This window comes from Ostrinia furnacalis, unplaced genomic scaffold, assembly GCF_004193835.3.
Source record: "Ostrinia furnacalis isolate ACB-3 unplaced genomic scaffold, ASM419383v2 OfSCF0786, whole genome shotgun sequence".
Classification (NCBI taxonomy): domain Eukaryota; kingdom Metazoa; phylum Arthropoda; class Insecta; order Lepidoptera; family Crambidae; genus Ostrinia; species Ostrinia furnacalis.
Window position 1 is genome coordinate 349,417 of NW_021131025.1, and position 22,386 is coordinate 371,802.

The 22,386-nt window shown below is 40.7% G+C and overlaps 4 protein-coding genes across 4 annotated transcripts in view; all 4 read left to right on the forward strand.

Annotated features, from left to right (window-relative positions):
- Positions 1 to 672: 672 nt before the first annotated feature.
- Positions 673 to 11,014, forward strand: LOC114350134 (uncharacterized). The gene is made up of 26 exons (XM_028300790.1): positions 673 to 750; positions 921 to 1,103; positions 1,337 to 1,457; positions 1,745 to 1,861; positions 1,969 to 2,084; positions 2,456 to 2,610; positions 3,131 to 3,305; positions 3,439 to 3,603; positions 3,678 to 3,824; positions 4,254 to 4,481; positions 4,659 to 4,714; positions 4,788 to 4,920; positions 5,034 to 5,171; positions 5,287 to 5,416; positions 5,648 to 5,796; positions 6,308 to 6,444; positions 6,919 to 7,049; positions 7,492 to 7,627; positions 7,764 to 7,881; positions 7,968 to 8,084; positions 8,536 to 8,667; positions 8,940 to 9,018; positions 9,174 to 9,304; positions 9,796 to 9,953; positions 10,342 to 10,524; positions 10,858 to 11,014. The coding sequence occupies exons 1-26, from the start codon at positions 673 to 675 to the stop codon at positions 11,012 to 11,014; spliced, it is 3,570 nt and encodes a 1,189-aa protein (XP_028156591.1).
- A 235-nt stretch (positions 11,015 to 11,249) lies between these two features.
- On the forward strand, positions 11,250 to 12,473 carry LOC114350136 (very-long-chain 3-oxoacyl-CoA reductase-like). Its single transcript, XM_028300791.1, has 3 exons — positions 11,250 to 11,283; positions 11,399 to 11,509; positions 12,226 to 12,473. Exons 1-3 carry the CDS (start codon positions 11,250 to 11,252, stop codon positions 12,471 to 12,473), a joined length of 393 nt encoding a protein of 130 aa, XP_028156592.1.
- A 15-nt stretch (positions 12,474 to 12,488) lies between these two features.
- Positions 12,489 to 14,122, forward strand: LOC114350137 (inactive hydroxysteroid dehydrogenase-like protein 1). Its single transcript, XM_028300792.1, has 3 exons — positions 12,489 to 12,605; positions 13,056 to 13,283; positions 13,578 to 14,122. Exons 1-3 carry the CDS (start codon positions 12,489 to 12,491, stop codon positions 13,683 to 13,685), a joined length of 453 nt encoding a protein of 150 aa, XP_028156593.1. The 3' UTR covers positions 13,686 to 14,122.
- A 500-nt stretch (positions 14,123 to 14,622) lies between these two features.
- The window catches only part of LOC114350138 (uncharacterized), a 30,667-nt gene continuing 22,903 nt past the window's right edge, over positions 14,623 to 22,386 (forward strand). Inside the window, exons 1-14 of the mRNA XM_028300793.1 lie at positions 14,623 to 14,700; positions 15,301 to 15,483; positions 16,862 to 17,016; positions 17,505 to 17,679; positions 17,768 to 17,932; positions 18,300 to 18,446; positions 19,185 to 19,412; positions 19,995 to 20,050; positions 20,128 to 20,260; positions 20,374 to 20,511; positions 20,617 to 20,746; positions 20,971 to 21,119; positions 21,638 to 21,774; positions 22,125 to 22,255. Of these exons, the coding sequence (XP_028156594.1) occupies positions 14,623 to 14,700; positions 15,301 to 15,483; positions 16,862 to 17,016; positions 17,505 to 17,679; positions 17,768 to 17,932; positions 18,300 to 18,446; positions 19,185 to 19,412; positions 19,995 to 20,050; positions 20,128 to 20,260; positions 20,374 to 20,511; positions 20,617 to 20,746; positions 20,971 to 21,119; positions 21,638 to 21,774; positions 22,125 to 22,255 (2,005 nt within the window). The remainder of the gene's footprint in view (positions 14,701 to 15,300; positions 15,484 to 16,861; positions 17,017 to 17,504; positions 17,680 to 17,767; positions 17,933 to 18,299; positions 18,447 to 19,184; positions 19,413 to 19,994; positions 20,051 to 20,127; positions 20,261 to 20,373; positions 20,512 to 20,616; positions 20,747 to 20,970; positions 21,120 to 21,637; positions 21,775 to 22,124; positions 22,256 to 22,386) is intronic.

Sequence of the window (22,386 nt, forward strand, 5' to 3'; positions counted from 1 at the left end):
TCAATTTGACAACCTTTGTTGGAAACATTATTCAATGAAAATATTGTCCGAACCCTTGGTATTTCTCTTCGACAAATACATTAACACATTGTGAACCACTTTTCTTTCACGACTATAAAAATATTTTAGCAATTTAATTCACAAAATCAATTGCACACATTTAAAATAAAGTTTGTTTACACTTTGACAGCAATAGACTGACATGCAAGGTGACATGTTAATGAAGTTTTCAGTAACTGTTGCCATTAAAAGAAATTAGTACCATTAGTTTTCCGCAACATGGCGAGGGTTTTTATGTTCCTGGTCAGGCTATAGTTGAGTAGGCTGCTGCATGTATGTGCCGACATCGACAAATAAAATAACATCGGATAATGGGATTATCAAGGACACTCCTCGAGTGTCGAGAGTCACTAAACTTCTGCGCCACCATTAATAAAGAGGTTTTATACCCTTTAAGCAAGAAGTATCCATGCTTGCAACGAGTAGACGCCATAAAAAAAAAGAAAATCTGTCAAAAAAGGCGGCAGATTTTCTTATGTCAAAAAACTTCAGAGCTGTTTGTGCTATTGTTGTATTTATATAAAGAAAAAAAGATTCTTCAATATAACTATTGGAGATAATAAGAGTGACTGATGTGATTAAATATTATAATTGAATGAAAATTATATGAAAATGTCAAAAAAGGGTAGCAGAATAAGTTACGGTGCCTTCAAAGATGTTGAGTTCCAGTCTTATTTACGACAAGTCCAGGTAAAAACTTATGTAAATAAAATAAAAATTGTTCTAGGACTCTCTCACCTTAAATTTAGGGAGAAAACTAAGTAAGATTTGGGATGGGAATTTCGTTAGAAACCCTTAACAGTCTAAATAGTTTAGCAATGGATGTCATGATGAATAAGTAGAAATTATCAACAATTCAGCCGGAGTACGCGTTCTGGTGGTCTCGCGAGCGCGTGTTCAGCTGGCTGCGGTCTCTGCCCGAGGACACCTTGTGGAACTGCCTCATCTGCGTGGTGGCGCTGTTGGCCATCATCTGGGTCATCGTGGGCGACGTCAAGACCGCCGCTCCCAGGGATGAAGTCGACGTCTTCATCAGAAATTTGGTTTGTATGAAACAAAAATAGGTAGGTAGAGGTAAATCTTATCGTAAATGCAGACGTGTTTTTAGAAAAGGGATCGGAAAATGATCAAATACGAGAAATCGTACAAGATTTTAACTGAATCAGATGAAGTGTTCAATTTACAACATTTCCAATTTAACATTTTCCATTCTTCTATGGCTATGACGTCTTATGCATATTTATAAAATACGCACTTATCTATTTTCTGATTATAGAGTCCCCTGATTGCAGTACTGGATATCATTTACAACGTGGTGTACTTCTTACACGTAGCGACAATCGCCATGAATATGTTTTTCTTTTCCGGCAATGAATATCTCGGCACTTGTACTATAGGTTTGTAATATTTGCCCACATGGTTAGCTGTCTATTTTACCAGTGTTTTGTCATCTCAGTTGCTGCAACACGAATCTTGTTGAGGCGATTTATCCGACATTAAGTTATGAAAAGTTTTATGAACCTCGATACCTACTTAATGCGAATTAGCTAGTGCCCAACTTTTTAAGTTGTTGTTGGCTCTATTGGACCAACTGCTTAATGTCCTCCAAAAAATCATGATACATTACAAACCTTTGATTTGGCTACGAGAACAGAACAGATGATATGTTTGAATTTTGTTTCAGTGCGTTTCATTTTAGATTTTATATCATTTCTCCATTACGTGTCAGCATTTGACACGGCAAATGTTTTCAAGCTCATCTGCTATTACATTCGCCTGCATAGACCTTTCAAATTTCTTTGTAAGTTAAGTACCTAGTTAATTGCTATTTTTGCTTTAGACTAACTTGACTGCTAAGTTGCGCTTTATTTTTCGTTCATGCATGTCACAATAATTGAAAATTCACAGGGGAACTGAACGACTACAACCTGAAAGGCAGCATATTGGGCAACACGCTCAAATACTGCTACATATTCTTCGTGTTGAGGGTTACATGGGCATTCGTTTGGATACGTGTCGATGCGGTAATCACCTTAACTTAAACTCAGGTCTTAGTAGGTCTATTGGGCTTAATAGATCCTGTGTTGCTATATCCTTACGGAGATACCAGCTCGGGGACAAAATTAAAGGTTCCTCGACTTATGTCGGGGACTATATCTTATTATTATGTCCCATATCATCCTCAACTGTGGCTAATACCGGCTCCAGGATCAAAGTGGGAAAAGCAGTTGTACTTGTACAGAAAAAAAGAGCACAGTTGAGTGAGATGACACTCAAAGCTAGATTGTCTTTAAGCATGTCATTGGTGTGTCAGACCCAAATTAACGTAAACCCGCATTTTTTAAAAATAGTTTTATATGCCTCAATTAACATAATATTAAACCTAATGCTTCAGTACGAACGTCAGTACACTGAAGTGGCTCGCCGCAGAACTCTCTTCGAAGTGCAACTAGAGCAAGCGCAGGGGAATCTCACCGACGACTCCACGTACACCGCCGGACAGTTCCTGGTGGCCATCTACATGGTCAACAAGATGTTCATACCGATCGGGTGCGATTTTTGGAGATAATTCATAGAAATAGAAAAGTGCAGTTGAGAGCACGCCAATTTATGATACTTAAAAACCTACATTTTGGTTGCTAACTATACCTTTATTTTTTTTTCAGTAAAGTAAGATACTACACTATAGCCTTTACCTTCACAATCATCTGTTGTGAAGTGTCATCATCATCATCTCATATTATAGAATTACAGAATTTGCATAATCCAATTTTTTATATGAGTATGTAGGTACTGCTAACATCAGTGGTCAGTCATTACTATAAATATTTGATAACAAAATGTAGAGAAAGAAAGAAACAAGGTTTCAGAAGACGAATAGTATACACATGAGACATGAGTATAATGAGTCATTACAAAGTAACTAGCTAAATGATTAATTTACCTAATATGTTGATTGTTGTGTGGCATACAGAAAGTAGGTTAACTATTAGGAAATTCAAAAACGTCTCCTCGCTCGTTTTTGTGTCGTTGTCTCTCTTCGCTATCACTTATGATTATGTATTACCAGACCGTCAGTGGCACCAAGTAACGATATCGAGCGAATAGCCTGCCTCTTGGTGATGATCACGGGCTGTCTTGTGGTGACTGGAGCTGCAGTGGCTTCCTTGTCTCTGGTCATCAGCATCTACATGAGGCCAGAAGAAGCCTTCCGCGCACGCTACCGCCTGATCATGAAAGAAATGGTACGTGTTCTACTGATAGTACACGAAGCTGTATTGATGCTGAATTTTGTTATTAGGTTAATAATTTTCATCAATTTAACTAATTTAGTCCATCTGTTAAGGCATTTACTAAATAAAGACACTGCTATTGCAGAAAGAGTCACACGTGCTTCCTAGTCTACGGGAAAAGGTGGAGACCTTCTACAAGATGTACTGGCACAAACAAAAGGCTGTATCAGCCACACAGCTCCTGCCCACTTATCCCCCCACTCTCCCAGCCACTGTCAACACCGAAATCTACTTTGAGGCCACTCAAAAGGTAACCCTTTAGCATTCAATAAGAAAATAAAATTGAAATATAACTATCAATTTTAAATTGTCCGTGGCTTTCAGAGTCGTATCCTTTGCGATTTGTCCTATCAGTTTCTGTCTGAAGTGGCGAAGACCATGAATACCATCCATTACATTCCTGGTGATACCATCATCAAGAGAACCACTAGAAAGTCTTCCATCATTTACATCACCTATGGAGATATCGAGGTGAGGTATAATTAAATTACTCTAAGTAATTAATATTGTACATTTTTTATTAATACAATTAAATCCACTTGGAGAACTTGCTAAAAAAAAGTCGCAATGGCTCATTAAAAAGTACTTCAATCCCAATACATGGAACATAAAACGAGTTGAAGAAATGCAGTTCCTTCAAAGAATTTCTGCGGTAATCCATAATGAGACCACATCGTGCTGGTTGTGGTGGTGGAGAAAATCCGTACACAAAATCATCAGTAGGACATGTAGTGCGAAGAACCAGACAGCGCAGTTTGGGTTGACCGCGATATGCGGTTCAGCTATGGATGTCTCATCATAGTCACATCTCCCTTAGGGGGGACAACAGGACTTCAAAAATCCAGTTGTCCCCCTAAGGTAGACATCAGGGGGACAACAGGACTGCACCAAATTCCCTAGATGCTGTCAGCCGAGGATGACAACACGGCAGTGGTTCGCATGACGCGCGGCACGGCGGTGGCGGGATGCGGAGGCAGCGCAGCCGCGGCGTGCGCACGCGCTCACGTGGAGATCCGCGCCGCCACCTTCTGCACGGCGCACGCGCTGCACGCGCCCGACCTGTGGCGCGTCGCCAACAAGTACGGCCACGACACCCACCAGACGCAGATCATACTGGCTTCTTTTAACGTAAGTCTTTTCGCCAAAGATTTCCTGGCCCTTCCCACCGGTTGTTTTTACCGCTGCAATACCTGTGTAGTGAGGATCGACAGCTTGACCGTGCTATGACAGTTGTCTTGAGAAACTTTAACTTTTGACAATCATTTGGACGCTCTACAATGTAAAGACCTTCACATTACATTTCAGGAACACTTGGAAAGAGTGAAAAAACACTATAGCCTGAAAATTCCTGAAGATGTCAAGTAAGATTATTATCTACATCCGCATTTTATTAGTATTTGAAGCTTTAAAATTACCCAGAAAATTACTCTACAGGTACAAGAGCAGCATCTTACACTTCAAAAAGAATTTGATGGCTCTGAAGGAAGCCACTGACTCGGATGGCAAGCTACTACTGGACAGAAGGGACATATTTCTCGAGATTGCCGGCTGCTACATTATGAGAAATGTAGGTCTAATAAATAATCTCTGCCAGATATGAACTCACAGACCATCGAGTACTTTCTTTTATCTTAGCTGTAGGCTGTCTTTCTCTACTTTAAATTTTCTCTCAACTATCAGCGCGCAGATGGAAGACAGACTGACGAGGCCGATGCCATCTGCCTCCGTTCTACGTTCCCCTGCATCCTGCAGCCGTGGTCTTCCCTGCAGATCGCCTGGCACTCCTTCATGTGCTGTGTCATCCTCACCGTTTGTTTTGTAAGGAATTTCATTTTACATTTACATGCAGGTACAATAATGATGCATATTAAAAGACCGGTAGTTTTTATCAAGGTAATAATTTATTTCTTTAATTTTCTTTTTTTAAATCCAGACGCACCCTTATTTCCTGATTTTCAAGAAGACGGTGCCATTGGAATTTAGATTCTTCGACTACGTGGTTACGGCGCTCTATCTGGTTGATTTGATTGTTCATCTTTCGACTGGCGCTAACGTTGAAGAAGGTTCGTTATTTTTATTTCACATAATTAGATTTTTTCTCAGGTTTCTAATCTCTATAGAGGGAGAAGATTAGGTTTTTCTTTAACTACCTCATCCTACACTCCTTTCAGAGTTTGAAATATGAACACAAATTCTTTAATAACTTCCCTCTTCTTTTCTTTGTCGTATTCTACAGCAGCCATTAATTTATTAATTATCAGCCAGTTTAAAAATATAAACATTTACTGATTTAGGAGTGCCCATAACCTTCGCCCAGACGTCGTCACAGCAAATGCGCAGCCACTGGTTTGTAATAGACGTGGTCGGCACCCTGCCCATCTTCGAGTGCATACAGTCTGCTGACCATTTTGCTGGAATCAACAAATTGCTTCGGCTGCCGAAGGTAAACTGGCGACAAATTGTCCCGCAAAGGTATCATGCGTGAACAATGTCAAACAAATAAATAAAACCGACTTGACTTCTATAGGTACTTCTTATAGCTGATAGATAATAACGCCTACGCCGCATATGGCTGGGCCACATGCGTAAGGACTCTTTGACCACGCGGCGGCGCGACACTGGCCACCAAGAAAACATAATTCTTTTTTCATCGAGGACTCGAATTTGTAAATAATAATGTAATTGTGTGTATGCTATATTAATCTAAGTGTGTATGTAATTTAACTAATTTACATTATATAATAATATAATAATTTACATAATATAATACGAATTTCGAATATATTTTATTTCCACAACTACTACAAAGCCCGTCCGTACATAGAGCCATTAACTCTCTAAAAGCACGATGTTGTTCAAACAATACCTACGATAGAGATGATGAATATTGATGAATGAATAATATTTTATTTTCATTGATTAATTTCCTTCATTTACTATTGTTTTGTTTTTAGGTGTTCCGAGTGCTCAAATCCATGGAGGAGATGTGCGTGTACAACAGTAACGTATTACGGTTCATGTCCTACACCTTGCTGCTGGTCATCGCGTGCTACCTCATCGCCTCGATACAGCAGGGCTTTATGTGCTTCAGGTCGGTTCTCTGGTACCTACACTATAATTCTGAAACAAGTAAGAGGGTTCTAGGGTAAATTACCAGGTAGGTAAGGTGACTTGGTGCTTTAAATCGTGTCAGTTTAACGAGGGTTATGATTTCAGTAGACATGTTCCTTATGGTTTCTTAGGAAATGTCTCTCAAAGTGTAATAACTTCTAAAGATACCAAATGAATTTGATTATACAATGTGGTGCAATTTGGTATTTATTTTCTAACAGTACATAATTAAAATTTATTAGCGATTACAGTCGTTTCTCAAACAAAACTTGAAATAAACAACTGGAAAAAATCGAAATGCTTAAGGCGGGAATTGAACCCACGACCTTTCGCTTGCCGGGCGACTGCTCTTCCAACTGAGCTACTTAGACACTGAACTGGCAGTTCGATTTTTTCAAGTTGCTTATTTATTTAGCATCACATAAGTCTCGAATAATATTGCTGTATATCCCAGGTTCAACTATTGTCTAGTCGGCAACTTCACCCACCCTCCGTATTGGAAGAACAGCACCCTGGACGAGGAAACCGTGGTGCACCGGCTCATCTTCGGCCTCTACTGGGCTATATCCATGATCACCTTTACGAGTAGGTCCATTCAGAATTCACACAATTTATTGAAATTCATGTGCCCCTAGATACTGAGCTCTAATTATAATAAATCAACTAGATCAGGTCGCGAGAGGTCGTAAAAACTACCTCGGTAAAAAAACAGTTAAGTTTTAAAAATAGATTATGTACGAGTATAAATGTTGTACGGATTGAAGACTTCGGTCCCTACAACTTATGAATTTTTATAAATTTTTACAACATCTTTGTTACAAAGAATGATAAAATGCACGAAAAAAAGTGAATTGTCGGGGGGTCGCAAAACATTTTTTCATACTAGGAGGGGGGTCGCGTCATGAAAAAGGTTGAAAAACACTGAACTAGATAATAGCAATGTATCCTTAGCTTTAAGCTTTTTCTTAGCTATTATCTCCTAGCTTTGAAATCAACTGTGATTTATACGAATTTATACCATTTGTAGCTCACATGGAGCCTTTTGGTGTGGAGAACTGGCACAGCGTTTTGTACACTATGGTGGTGTTGGAGATTTGTATCGTGCTGCACATATTCATCGAGGCGGTGTATTCGGCCACCATCATGGTTACTACGGCACTGAGGTGTGTGCTCAATCAGCATTAAAACAATATTAATTAACCGCAAAAAATGTGACGGAGGATGAACAAAGAGAGAAATAAGTCGCTCACAAGACTGCTTTCTTGTCGAGCCTTAAAATTTATTTGTTTGGATTTTCAGGGAAGATTACGACTCTTGTATTGCAAATGTCAAAGACTTCCTCATCAGGAACGAAGTGGATGAGCAGCTCCGGCAAAGGTTTATCACATATTTGCAGCTATGCTGGTATACAGACAAGGTATGATAAGAATATACTACCCTATTGAATATAACGATTTAGATATCTTTTTGTTTACTGTGAATTCATAGTTTATAATGATTTAGGCGTACTCAATGACGAATAGAAAGACCTCGATCTTCTACGACCTGCCTCCTCACGTGTACCAGAACATCGTGACCAGACAGAGAAGCAAGTACTTGCTGAGTATACCATTTATGAAGGTAATATGCATANGTCGTTTATACAACAAAATAACAAATGGCTAGTTATAATAACATGTATTTTACCATAACTTTAAAAAAACCTTAGAAAATAAAATATTTTGTTTTATTTTTGATTACTCTGACTCCCAACTTTGATTACCCTGACCATGAAAATTTTGATGTCGCATAACTTTTTATTCCTGCTTGCTACAGATGGGCCAATATAAAAAATATGCTCGTAATAATGTCTATTTTGAAATGTTTTACCTAAACTTACTCTAAATTCAAAAATAAAAAAGGTCGGGGTAATCAACAAAATAATCCAGATCCGGAGAATGACCGACCTACATTAGGTAAAGTAGTGCGAATAGTTCTGCCAAGAAGACCGTTTAAATTAGTTAGACCGACTTTACACCAGAAAGTTATTAATAAGTGACCTTAATTACTTCATTGTTATAATTCATCTTAGTTACTCAACAAAGAGGAGCTGAAGAATGTATCCTCTAAAGCAAAGTTGTTCTACACGACTCCAAACGAGATCCTGCTGAATACTGGAGACATCAGCAACGAGATCTACCTCATTAAACAGGGCATTTGTGAGGTAGGTAGATAATTTAATATCTACCTGTAATACCGGCAGACAGTGGTGACTGAGTTTGTTGCGGCGCTTCTTCTCAGCACTTGCCAAATGTTGGTCTCGAAGCGCTGGTAGGGTAAAAAGATTATGAGACATGTAGAGGCTCCTTAAGAGCAAAATGACGATTTGTAAGAACTATTTATTAGTCTAAACAAATAAAGAAATTTTGACTTTGACTTTGACTTTTTGACCATTGGCAGTTATTTTATGTACCTATATTTCTTGTTCTTTTATAGATTGTGGATCCTGACACAAAAGAAGTGGTAGGGTCTCTCGGCGTGAAAAGCCACTTTGGTGTTCTCGAGTGCTTACTGCGTAAGTAGTACTTAAGCAATGCAAATTCTAGAAAAATCGAACCGAAAACTGAAACTCTGACAATACACGGTGGTCTGATAAGGGCACGGCCTTATTGTACCTAACAACTACTGGATTAGTTAGACGATATAAGTTGCTGAAAAATCTGTATACAGGTGTACCAGCTTACTACACCGTGAGAGCGGTGACCCACGTGCAGGTGTTCACGATCTCGACGAAAGTGCTGTCCAAGGCCATGAGGCTGCCCAAGATCAAGGATGCGGTTGAATTCGCTAAGGAGCAACCCGTAAGCCCACAACACAACTTACAAGTGAAAAAAATCTGGGTCTCCGTTAGGCACAAATGGTTTCAGCAGCCAATAAAAACATAGTGTTTGTTTGCTTTTGCTTCATCAGCTTTATTAGAGTTCGTCATCCTTTTTGATTGCTTTATCAGTCTTACACCTGTATTCATAAACGATACTTTTAAGTAAAGTAGCAACGCTTTGCGAAGTCGAACGCACAGCATTGAAAAGAGCTTTATGACTGGTTCGCACTCACTCAATAAGTATCGTCTATTAATAGGTTTCAGGCACCCTTTGCGTCCACGCGCACTGTGTGACTTCATAATAATGTTTGTGAATACGGGTGTTATTTTCAGGCTTGTGACATTGACTTTACTTTGGCCAGGAGTTAGGGTGGCTTGGCGGTTGTTTTTACTGGCTTACTAGCTTTGTCCTTGTTATTTGCTCCACCAGTCTTATTTTCAAGCTTATAACTTTGATTTTAACTTGGCCAGGAGTTCGGTCGGCTGGCAGTGAGACGTGAGTCGTTCCTTCGCTATGAAACGCCCGAGAAGGCGCCCAACATGATGCGGTTCCGACTCCCGCGCAAGTACGAGGAGGACTTCGCGTTCCTGCATCCCTTCAACAGGCTCGGATACTTTTCTATACTCAGGTAATTTTGTTTAGTATATGTATAATAGTTTTCCTCTGTACGTTTTGGGTCATGAAAATGGTTTCTAAATGCCATTGACAGATCCGAGCCTAACAAGTCGAACGAAACGAATGTTTTCCGTAGTCAAATCAATTAAACTTTTTTCTTTCTTACTATCGGCAATTGTAAGTTTCACATGACTTACCTATCTATTTGTGAGCTTTTCTTATTTAATTTATCATAAACCCCAGGAACAAGAAAATAATAAAATTCCTAATGAGTGAGTACAAGCACAAGTGATTTAACACCTGAAAATCAGTCTGTCAGAGGAACAGGAATATCCCTACATTGTAGAGCTCACCGTCTTGTATTAAAGTTATGCACGTTGGACCGGCGTTTCTCCCCCCAGATACATATTCCCGCGCTTCACCATCCGTCCCGACGGCGACTACTTATTGCGCTACGAGTGGTGCCGCGCCTTCTGCGCGCTGCTGTCCGCCATCGTGTTCCCATCCTACTCCTACCTGGTGCTGCAGTGGCCCGGCCTCTACTACTTCTCCTGGCTGCTGGACTTATCTGCTTACTTCGACATGTAAGCGACTACCTGGTGCGTTACGAGTACGAGTGGTACTGGGCAGTCTGCGCGCTGCTGTCCGCCATCGTGTTCCCGTCCTACTCCTAGTCCTACCTGGTGCTGCAGTGGCCCGGCCTCTACTACTTCTCCTGGCTGCTGGACTTATCTGCTTACTTCGACATGTGAGCGACTACCTGGTGCGTTACGAGTACGAGTGGTACTGGGCAGTCTGCGCGCTGCTGTCCGCCATCGTGTTCCCGTCCTACTCCTAGTCCTACCGGGTGTTGTAGTGGCCCGGCCTCTACTACTTTTCCTGGCTGCTGGACATATCTGCTTACTTCGACATGTAAGCGACTACCTGGTGCGTTACGAGTACGAGTGGTACTGGGCTGTCTGCGCGCTGCTGTCCGCCATCGTGTTCCCGTCCTACTCCTACCTGGTGCTGCAGTGGCCCGGCCTCTACTACTTCTCCTGGCTGCTGGACTTATCTGCTTACTTCGACATGTAAGAGATAACGGGCATTATCATCAGACCACTTAGTTTTCACAGGAGGACGATTCACTATAATTTAACAGGCAAATGGAGGAATAAGCTTACAATTTCCACTTTGGCCAGATAGGATGGGATGGAGATGAATGATGTTCCATAATGGACATGGCGCACAATTTTTGTTGAAGATGCCAAAAATTACTACAAAAAATTAGAATGAATACTGTATTTTTACTTTTTTGATATCTTTAAAAATGACTGAANATCCACAAAACTATGCCTTGTCTCGTTAATTTGTTGTCTTGTAGAGCTATTATTATTTTATCGACAGATTTGTTCAGGGACCTTGCGGGAAAGTGCGAACACTTCCTCTTAAATTAACTGCTGTAAATAATTCTTACAGAGAAGCAGCACAGTGTCAAGACGAAGATTGTTGTGGCTGACTTCAGCAAAGGGGCCGAGGTGTACGGGCACATCGAAGAAGAGCTCAAGGATATCCCATTGGGCATACTTGGTGAGATTAATGTTAAAATCATATAAATATACGTATTTTACAGTAAAGCCTACTTTTAAACCTTATATTTTATCATAGGTACCTCGCGTCAGTTTTTGATTATTTGTGCTAAGTATTTAACTTTCAAAAGTCAAAGTCAAAGTCAATATTTCTTTATTTGTTTTAGACTTTTTACTATAATTTAATAGTACATACTTACAAAAGACAGATCACTTTAAAAAGATACATCTGGCCCTGCCTTGCTCTACGAACTCGTTACAACGAATCAATTGGAAAATTATGCACGCGCCACCTTTGACCTAGGTACCTACTAACACTTCTTCATTAATTATTAAGTTATATCAATGTGTCACTTTTGACCTACTACTTTTTCATTTAAGTTACATCATTGTGTCATTTTTGACCCTACTTCTTCATTAGCTTTTGTGTAATATCACTGCATCATTTTCACCTATTAGGTAGGTATTTATTGTTCATTAATTAGTTATAGGTATCATTGCGTCACTTTTGATCCTACTTCTCTTCGAAGCTCTTGGCTTATGTTGAGTACATACTTATGGAACCTGATGGAAAGGATGCCAAATGTTAAAGGTGTATCAAACTTCCTCAGCTACAGAGGAATTCTGGTTATTTGTCTTACCTCCAAATGCCAAAACAGAATAATAGGTATACAACGAGTAGAGCATTTCTTAAACTATGCGACATCCATCTTCCAGTGAACAATGTGGGCATCAACTACGACTACCCGATGGCGGTGTGTGAAGTCCCGACGTCGAAGGCGTGGGAGCTGATCAACGTGAACATCGGCGCTGTGACGCTGATGACAAAGCTGGTGGTTCCTCGCATGGTGGCGCGCGGGCGCGGCGCCGTCGTCAACGTGTCCTCGGGCTCCGAGCTGCAGCCGCTGCCGTTGATGGGAATCTATGCTGCCACTAAAGTAAGAAGAGGAGAGAAGTTGCTTTGAGATGCCGTGACGTTGATGACGAAGGTGGTGGTTCCTCACAAGGAGGCGCGCGGGCGCGGCGCCGTTGACAACGTGTCCTCGGGCTCCGAGCTGCAACCGCTGCCGCTAATGGGAATCTATGCTGCCACTAAGGTAAGAGGAGAATGAGAGAAGATGCTTTAAGGCGCTGTAACGCTGATGACGAAGCTGGTGGTTCCTCGCATGGTGCTGCAGCCGCTGCCGCTGAAAGTGACACGTACGAAAACACTGGCAAGAGACCTCTACCCTTCTCATTTTCTGCACTGTTACAGGCAAATGAATATTTCATTAGCATTGTTTATAGGTAAGTATGTACTTTTAAACATGAGTCATAAGTTAAGTGAATTGTCTAGTTATTTCACTCGTTATTTTCGTTTCGTTGAACATATTATTTTGGAACATGAGTATTTAAATGAAACTTTAAAAGAAGTTATCAGAACAACATTAGTTTTGTTTGTGGCAAGATAATCATAATTTTAGCGCAAAAGGTGCAAAATATGCCCTATTTCCACGCTAGCCTTTCCAGTCTGAATTACAGATAATTGGTAAAACTTTTCTTTCCAGGCTTACGTGCGCAGCCTCACATTGGCCCTCCGCGAGGAGTACTCATCCAAAGGGGTGTACGTCCAGCACCTTTCGCCGCTGTTCGTGTCGACGAAGATCAACGCGTTTTCGCAGCGGTTGCTCGACGGGAACCCGCTGGTGCCCGACGCTGGGACGTACGCCCGGCACGCGGTGGCGTCGCTGGGCCGCGTGCACAACACTACTGGCTACTGGGTGCACGGGCTACAGGTGAGGTTTACTTTGATTTCAACTCTACCTGTTTCTATCACTTTAATCATTTTTTTTTATCCACAACGAGGAAGCTCTTGGCCTGTATCTCACCTGATGGTAAGTGAGGGAGATGAAAACGTTTCAGACTGAAAGTGAAACCTTCTCTGCCTGATACGACGCCTTTGAGTACATTGAGGATTCAAGCTCAATAACTCTGAACTCATTATTTTTACAAGTTATCGATGGCCTCTAAGTGGCAGTTATGTCTTTTTTTTACTATATCTGTAAGGTTAATATTGGTTTCTTTTGCAGTATACCCTGACTAAAGTCGCCCCGGAGTGGCTCCGGACGAAGATCGGCCACCGCCTCAACCAGCAGTTCCGCGAGGAGTATGAAAGAAATAGAGTCAAAGCAGAATAATTTATTTATATTTAGTGCATTTTCCGTTTAGTACAAATTAAATACTTACATGTAAACAAATTATACCTCTATTATGTATTTATAAAAATATTAAAAATGCAAAACCGATTCTGTTTGTATCTTCCACGAAGTTTGAGCCTTCGGATCGGAACAGATTTTTAGCGATATTAAACTTTTAAACTTTTGTTTTATTAAAAATACTCGTAGTTGTAAAATTAGGTTTTAAAAGTCGTTAGCTTTTCTACATTTATATAATATGGTTGCATATGAATAACAGAAGCTTTTAATTACGTAATTTTTACAAATATCACATCTGTGTGTGGTATCGTAATCTGCATACAAAATGTAAGATTTGAATGATGTGTAAGAGTTTATGGTAATTGTTAAAATAATGTGATATTATTTTTTGTTACATAAAAACTAAGATGTTTTATGGTATGTCATTACATAAAAAGAATTGAAATAATTTTCAAATATAAATATTGTTTAAAATAATTACAATTGTTTTATTTTAACGAAAAATAATAAATTGTGTTGTTGAAATACTATTTCAGTTGAGTAGGCTGCATGCATGTGCCGACATCGACAAATAAATAACATCGGATAGCGTGATTATCAAGGACACTCCACTAAGCTTCTGCGCCTGCGCCACGTTAATAAAGAGGTTAAAACCTCTAAGCAAGAAGTATTCATGCGTGCAACCAGAAGACGCCATAAAAAAATAAAATCTGTCAAAAAAGGCGGCAGATTTTCCAATCCTGTTAGAAAAAAAAAACAGATTTTCCAATATGTCAAAAACCTTCAGAGCTGTTTCAAGTGCTATTGTTGATTGTTGTACTATTCATTTATCGAAAAAAAGATTCTTCAATATAACTATTTGAGATAATAAGAGTGACTGATGTGATTAAATATTATAATTGAATGAAAATATATGCAAATGTCAAAAAAGGGTAGCAGAATAAGTTACGGTGCCTTCAGAGATGTTGAGTTCCAGTCTTATTTACGACAAGTCCAGGTAAAAACTTATGTAAATAAAATAAAAATTGTTCTAGGACTCTTTCACCTTGAATTTAGGCCGAAAACTAAGTAAGATTTGGGATGGGAATTTCGTTAGGAACCCATGACTACTGTCTGTGCTACTGTTTTGTCTAGTAAGCTACTATAGTAGAGCAAGAATGATTACAAAAGTCCCAAGTAGGTACACTTCTAACAGTCTAAATAAAATAATAATTCAGCAATGGATGTCATGTCTTACCATCAAAATCAAAATCAAAAATATTTTATTGAATTTAGACCACTGGTGGCACTTATGAACGTAAAAATATCCTACTTCCTACTAATATTATAAATTTGATGTTTGGATGTCTGGATGTCTGGATGTTTGTTACTCTTTCACGCAAAAACTACTGAACGGATTTTGTTGAAACTTTACAGTATTACTGTTTATAACCCAGATTAACATATAGGCTATAATTTATGACGATCTGTGACAAACTAAATTTCACGCGGGTGAAACCGCGGGCAAAAGCTAGTAGTAAATAAAAAAAGGTAGGTAGTTATGGGGCACTTTACATGTCTCATCATGATGAATAGATAGAAATTATATACAATCCAGCCGGAGTACGCGTTCTGGTGGTCTCGCGAGCGCGTGTTCAGCTGGCTGCGGTCTCTGCCCGAGGACACCCTGTGGAACTGCCTCATCTGCGTGGTGGCGCTGTTGGCCATCATCTGGGTCATCGTGGGCGACGTCAAGACCGCCGCCCCCAGGGATGAAGTCGACGTCTTCATCAGAAATTTGGTTTGTATGAAACAAAAATAGGTAGGTAGAGGTAAATCTTATCGTAAATGCAGACGTGTTTTTAGAAAAGGGATCGGAAAATGATCAAATACGAAAAATCGTATAGGTAAGATTCCAACTGAATCAGATGAGGTATTCAATTTACAACATTTCCAATTTAACATTTTCCATTCTTCTATGGCTATAACGTCTATTTATAATTACCTACTTATCTATTTTCTGATTATAGAGTCCCCTGATTGCAGTACTGGATATCATTTACAACGTGGTGTACTTCTTACACGTAGCGACAATCGCCATGAATATGTTTTTCTTTTCCGGCAATGAATATCTCGGCACTTGTACTATAGGTTTGTAATATTTGCCCACATGGTTAGCTGTCTATTTTACCAGTGTTTTGTCATCTCAGGTTATCATCATCTATGTCGTTATCGTTGCTGCAACACGAATCTTTTTGAGGCGATTTGTCAGACATTAAGTTATGAAAAGTTTTATGAACCTCGATACCTACTTAATGCTAATTAGCTAGTGCACATCTTTTTAAGTTGTTGTTGGCTCTATTGGACCAACTGCTTAATGTCCTCCAAAAAATCATTCAGATACATTACAAACCTTTGATTTGGCTACGAGAACAGAACAGATGATATGTTTGAATTTTGTTTCAGTGCGTTTCATTTTAGATTTTATATCATTTCTCCATTACGTGTCAGCATTTGACACGGCAAATGTTTTCAAGCTCATCTGCTATTACATTCGCCTGCATAGACCGTTCAAATTTCTTTGTAAGTAGTTAATTTATATTTTTGCTTTAGACTAACTTGACTGCTATGTTGCGCTTTATTTTTATACTGCTAAAGTTCATTCATGCATGTAACAATAACTGAAAATTCACAGGGGAACTGAACGACTACAACTTAAAAGGCAGCATATTGGGCAACACGCTCAAATACTGCTACATATTCTTCGTGTTGAGGGTTACATGGGCATTCGTTTGGATACGTGTCGATGCGGTAATCACCTTAACTTAAACTCAGGTCTTAGAGGTCTATTGGGCTTAATAGATCCTGTGTTGCTATAGCCTTATGGATATACCAGCTCGGGGCCAAATTAAAGGTTCCCCGACTTATGTCGGGGACTATGTCTTATGTCCCATATCATCCTCAACTGTGGCTAATACCGGCTCCAGGATCAAAGTGGGAAAAGCAGTTGTACAGAAAAAAAAAGAGCCCATTTGAGTGACAAATTAAGAATGAAATGACACTCAAAGCTAGATTGTCCTTGAAGCATGTCATTGGTATATCAGACCCAATGTAAACCCGCATTGTTTTAAATAGTTTTATATGCCTCAATTAACATAATATTAAACCTAATGCTTCAGTACGAACGTCAGTACACTGAAGTGGCTCGCCGCAGAACTCTCTTCGAAGTGCAACTGGAGCAAGCGCAGGGGAATCTCACTGACGACTCCACGTACACCGCCGGACAGTTCCTGGTGGCCATCTACATGGTCAACAAGATGTTCATACCGATCGGGTGCGATTTTTGGAGATAATTCATAGAAATAGAGAGCACGCCAATTTATGATACTTAAAAACCTCCATTTTGGTTTCTACTACCTAGTAAGATACTACACTACGGCCTTTACCTTCATTTAAGTATGTGTTGTGAAGTGTCATCATCATCTCATATTATAGAATTACACAGTTTGCATAATCCAATTTTTTTATGTGAGTGAGTACCTACTGCTAACAACAGTGGACAACTCTATAAATATTTAATAACAAAATGTAGAGAAAGAAAGAAACAAGGTTTCAGAAGACGAATAGTATACACATGAGACATGAGTATAATGAGTCATTACAAAGTAACTAGCTAAATGATTAATTTACCTAATATGTTGATTGTTGTGTGGCATACAGAAGTAGAAAGTAGGTTAACTATTAGGAAAATCAAAAACGTCTCCTCGCTCGTTTTTGTGTCGTTGTTTCTCTTCACTATCACTTATGATTATGTATTACCAGACCGTCAGTGGCACCAAGTAACGATATCGAGCGAATAGCTTGCCTTTTGGTGATGATCACGGGCTGCCTTGTGGTGACTGGCGCTGCCGTGGCTTCGTTGTCTCTGGTCATCAGCATCTACATGAGGCCAGAAGAAGCCTTCCGCGCACGCTACCGCCTGATTATGAAAGAAATGGTACGTGTGCTAATGACACTAATGTGATTTAGAATCTGTTATGTCATCATGAGATTGCTAATTCAACTTTGTTTTTATTTTGTGGTAGAAAGAGTCGCACGTGCTTCCTAGTCTACGGGAAAAGGTGGAAACCTTCTACAAGATGTACTGGCACAAACAAAAGGCTGTATCAGCCACACAACTCCTGCCCACATATCCTCCCACTTTACCAGCTACTGTTAACACCGAAATCTACTTTGAGGCCACGCAAAAGGTAACCCTTTAGCATTCAATCCCAACTATATCCCAAATTCTGTGACAGACAAAATTCCACGCGGGCGAAGCCGCGGGCGGAAAGCTAGTAATATTATAAATGCGAAAGTAACACTGTCTGTCTGTCTGTCTGTCTGTCTGTCTGTCTGTCTGTTACGCTTTCCCGCTTAAACTTTGGCATAGAGATAGTTTGAGTCCCGGGAAAGAACATAGGATAGTTTTTATCCCGGTTTTTGAAACAGAGACGCGCGCGATAAAGTTTTTCTGTGACAGACAAAATTCCACGCGGGCGAAGCCGCGGGCGGAAAGCTAGTAAGAAAATAAAATTAAAATAAAACTATCAATTTTAAATTGTCCGTGGCTTTCAGAGTCGTATCCTTTGCGATTTGTCCTATCAGTTTCTGTCTGAAGTGGCGAAGACCATGAATACCATCCATTACATTCCTGGCGATACCATCATCAAGAGGACCACTAGAAAGTCTTCCATCATTTACATCACCTATGGAGATATCGAGGTGAGGTATAATGTAATGAATGACTCTACAAATTCATTTGTACATTTTCAGGAATACAGCATTTATTCCACTTGGAGAACTTGCTGAAAAAAGTCGCAATTGCTCATTAAAAAGTACTTCAATTCCAATACATGGAATATAAAACGAGTTGATGGAATGCAAAGAATAGGGATGTTTCCTGGGTCAAAAAGCAAGAGTTTTAATTAGTCCGTCAGTTAACTTATCAAAAAATACTCTACACGTATTTTTCACTTTTTCAAACTAATGAAAATTGAAAGAGATAAAGCGCGCCAAAGTTCATAAGAAGAGGCCCGTGACGTCAATGCGTGCATAAAATTGCCGCACGTTGTGACGTCGTGCGGAACTTCAACGCACCATAACTATGTAATTATTTGTTAGATTGACAAATAAAAATATATGTGTCCAATATTTTTTGATATTAAACATGACGGACTAAAATGTTTTTTTAGGAAACTAGCCTATTACTGTGGTAATCCATAAGCAGGAGACCACATCGTGCTGGTTGTGGTTGTGGAGAAAATCCGTACATAAAATCATCAGTTGGTCATGTAATGCGAAGAATCAGACAGCACAGGTTGGGTCGACCGCGATATGCGGTTCAGCTATGGATGTCTCATCATAGTCACATCTCCCTTAGGGGGGACAACAGGACTTCAAAAATCCAGTTGTCTCCCTAAGGTAGACAGGGGGAAAACAGGACTGCACCAAATTCCCTAGATGCTGTCTGCCGAAGACGACAGCACAGCAGTGGTGCGCATGACGCGCGGCACGGCGGTCGCGGGGTGCGGTGGAAGCGCGGCCGCGGCGTGCGCGCGCGCGCACGTGGAGATCCGCGCCGCAACCTTCTGCACGGCGCACGCGCTGCACGCGCCCGACCTGTGGCGCGTCGCCAACAATTACGGCCACGACACCCACCAGACGCAGATCATACTGGCTTCTTTTAATGTAAGTCTTTGTGCCACTAAGCGCTCCTGCACCCGACGCCGCCGCCGCGCCGCTCCCGCGTCGCCCCCGCGCCTTTGCACTGTTTATACGCGCCGTGTGAAGCCCGCTGCCGCGCCGCCACCTCGCCGTCGCCGCGCCGTCAAAGCCGGACCGGTGAAATTATGCTTTGACGGCGCGGTGGCGGGCTTTACGCGGCGCGTATGAACAGTGTAGTGGCGCGGCGTAGGCGCGGCGGCGGCGCGGTGGCGGCGTCGTGTGCAGGAGCGCTAAAGGAAATAAAAACTCATAAAAAACTCATAAAACTCATTTATTTCTGTAAGTAGGCTTTAAAAAAGCACTTTTACACGTCCCAGTATTAACCCTACCACTGCTTCAGGACAATAAATGGGCCAGTGCTGAGAAGAAGCAGCGCAAGAAACTCAGACACTAAATGAGGCATTTTCTGACACACCTGTCGTTGTTACTGCCGCTGCATCTCCTATGTAGCGATGATCTACTGCTTGACCTCCAACAAGTATTAATTGTGGCTGCTGTAACGTGTGACCGCTATTATTATGTTAAAGCCTTACCATTACATTTCAGGAACACTTGGAGAGAGTGAAGAAGCACTATAGCCTGAAAATTCCTGAAGATGTCAAGTAATATTATTTTCATCTGCATCCGCATTTTACTGGATTTTCGAAGCTTTAAAATTACTCAGACAATTACTCTACAGGTACAAGAGCAGTATCTTACACTTCAAAAAGAATTTGATGGCTCTGAAGGAAGCCACCGACTCGGATGGCAAGCTGTTATTGGACAGAAGGGACATATTTCTGGAGATTGCCGGCTGCTACATTATGAGAAATGTAGGTCTAATAAATAATCTCTGCCAGATATGAACTCACAGACCATCGAGTACTTTCTTTTATCTTAGCTGTAGGCTGTCTTTCTCTACTTTAAATTTTCTCTCAACTATCAGCGCGCAGATGGAAGACAGACTGACGAGGCCGATGCCATCTGCCTCCGTTCTACGTTCCCCTGCATCCTGCAGCCGTGGTCTTCCCTGCAGATCGCCTGGCACTCCTTCATGTGCTGTGTCATCCTCACCGTTTGTTTTGTAAGGAATTTCATTTTACATTTACATGCAGGCACAATAATGATGCACATTATAAGACCGGTAGTTTTCATTAAGGTAATAATGTTTCTTTTATTTTTAATCTAGACGCATCCCTATTTCCTGATTTTCAAAAAAACGGTGCCTTTGGAATTTAGATTCTTTGACTACGTGGTGACGGCGCTCTATCTGGTTGATTTGATTGTTCATCTTTCGACTGGTGCTAACGTTGAAGAAGGTTCGTTTATTTTTACTTTAACATACTGAGGCTTACAGCTAAGTTGTCCGGCGTCCGCCTATACCAAACATAATATTTTTTATCATGAAGAGTGTACAATAGGGGTTTTTAGTGTAACATATTATTATTTTTTACTAGCAAGCCTGTTTTAGGTAATCAGTTACTTCTAAACTAAGGTATTATACTAAAAAGATCCTATCTATGTCATTTTAATACTGTTCTAGGAGTTCCAATAACCTTCGCCCAGACGTCGTCCCAGCAGATGCGCAGCCACTGGTTTGTAATAGACGTGGTCGGCACCCTGCCCATCTTCGAGTGCATACAGTCTGCTGACCACTTTGCTGGGATCAACAAATTGCTTCGGCTGCCGAAGGTAAACTGGCGACAAATTGTCCCGCAAAGGTATCATGCGTGAACAATGTCAAACAAATAAATAAAACCGACTTGACTTCTATAGGTACTTCTTATAGCTGATAGATAATAACGCCTACGCCGCATATGGCTGGGCCACATGCGTAAGGACTCTTTGACCACGCGGCGGCGCGACACTGGCCACCAAGAAAACATAATTCTTTTTTCATCGAGGAATTTCGACAATCTTTTGTTTTTTCTCTCGTTCTTGACTCGAATTTGTAAATAATAATGTAATTGTGTGTATGCTTTATTAATCTAAGTGTGTATGTAATTTAACTAATTTACATTTTTACTCCGAATTTCGAGTATATTTTATTTCCACGACTACTACAAAGCCCGTCCGTACATAGAGACATTAACTCTCTAAAAGTACGATGTTCAAACAATACCTACGATAGAGATGATGAATATTGATGAATGAATAATATTTTATTTTCATTGATTAATTTCCTTCATTTACTATTGTATTGTTTTTAGGTGTTCCGAGTGCTCAAATCCATGGAGGAGATGTGCGTGTACAACAGTAACGTATTACGGTTCATGTCTTACACCCTGCTGCTGGTCATCGCGTGCTACCTCATCGCCTCGATACAGCAGGGCTTTATGTGCTTCAGGTCGGTTCCCTGGTAAAGCCCGGTCCGTGAGCACGTAGAATTTTGTCCAATGACCCCTAGCTACCCATCATGTGTTGCTATCGCGCTCGCACACTCACTGCGGGTGCCAGTCGCACAGTCGCGACAGCAATATAATTACGCGCGAGCAATAAGGATGGGTAGCTAGGGGTCATTGGACAAAATTCTACGTGCTCACGGACCAGACTATTCCTACACTATAATGCTAAAAGAAGTAAGAGGGTTCTAGAGTAAATTACCAGGTAGATAAGGTGACTTGGTGCTTTAAATCGTGTCAGTTTAACCAGTGTCATGATTTTAGTGGCCTATTTCTCGAACACTATGTATTCCAGGTTCAACTATTGTCTAGTCGGCAACTTCACCCACCCTCCGTATTGGAAGAACAGCACCCTGGACGAGGAAACTGTGGTGCACCGGCTCATCTTCGGCCTCTACTGGGCTATATCCATGATCACCTTTACGAGTAGGTCCATTCAGAATGAGGGCTATCGTTTTTATACTTAACAGTTGGCACCCCTGGCGATTGACAGGACCTTACTCTACAGTGGCGCCATCTTGATGAGTGCAAATGCGATAGTCCTCCAACCACTTTAG

Bases quoted from the DNA above. Each gene is read 5' to 3' on its own strand.
- LOC114350134 (XM_028300790.1), top strand. From the start codon at position 673: ATGTCAAAAAAGGGTAGCAGAATAAGTTACGGTGCCTTCAAAGATGTT. The intron at 5,172-5,286 runs GTAAGGAATTTC...TTTTAAATCCAG, and splicing joins TCATCCTCACCGTTTGTTTT to ACGCACCCTTATTTCCTGAT. The intron at 7,628-7,763 runs GTGTGTGCTCAA...TTGGATTTTCAG, and splicing joins ATGGTTACTACGGCACTGAG to GGAAGATTACGACTCTTGTA.
- LOC114350137 (XM_028300792.1), top strand. From the start codon at position 12,489: ATGACGAAGGTGGTGGTTCCTCACAAGGAGGCGCGCGGGCGCGGCGCC. The intron at 12,606-13,055 runs GTAAGAGGAGAA...TTTTCTTTCCAG, and splicing joins GAATCTATGCTGCCACTAAG to GCTTACGTGCGCAGCCTCAC. The intron at 13,284-13,577 runs GTGAGGTTTACT...TTTCTTTTGCAG, and splicing joins ACTGGGTGCACGGGCTACAG to TATACCCTGACTAAAGTCGC.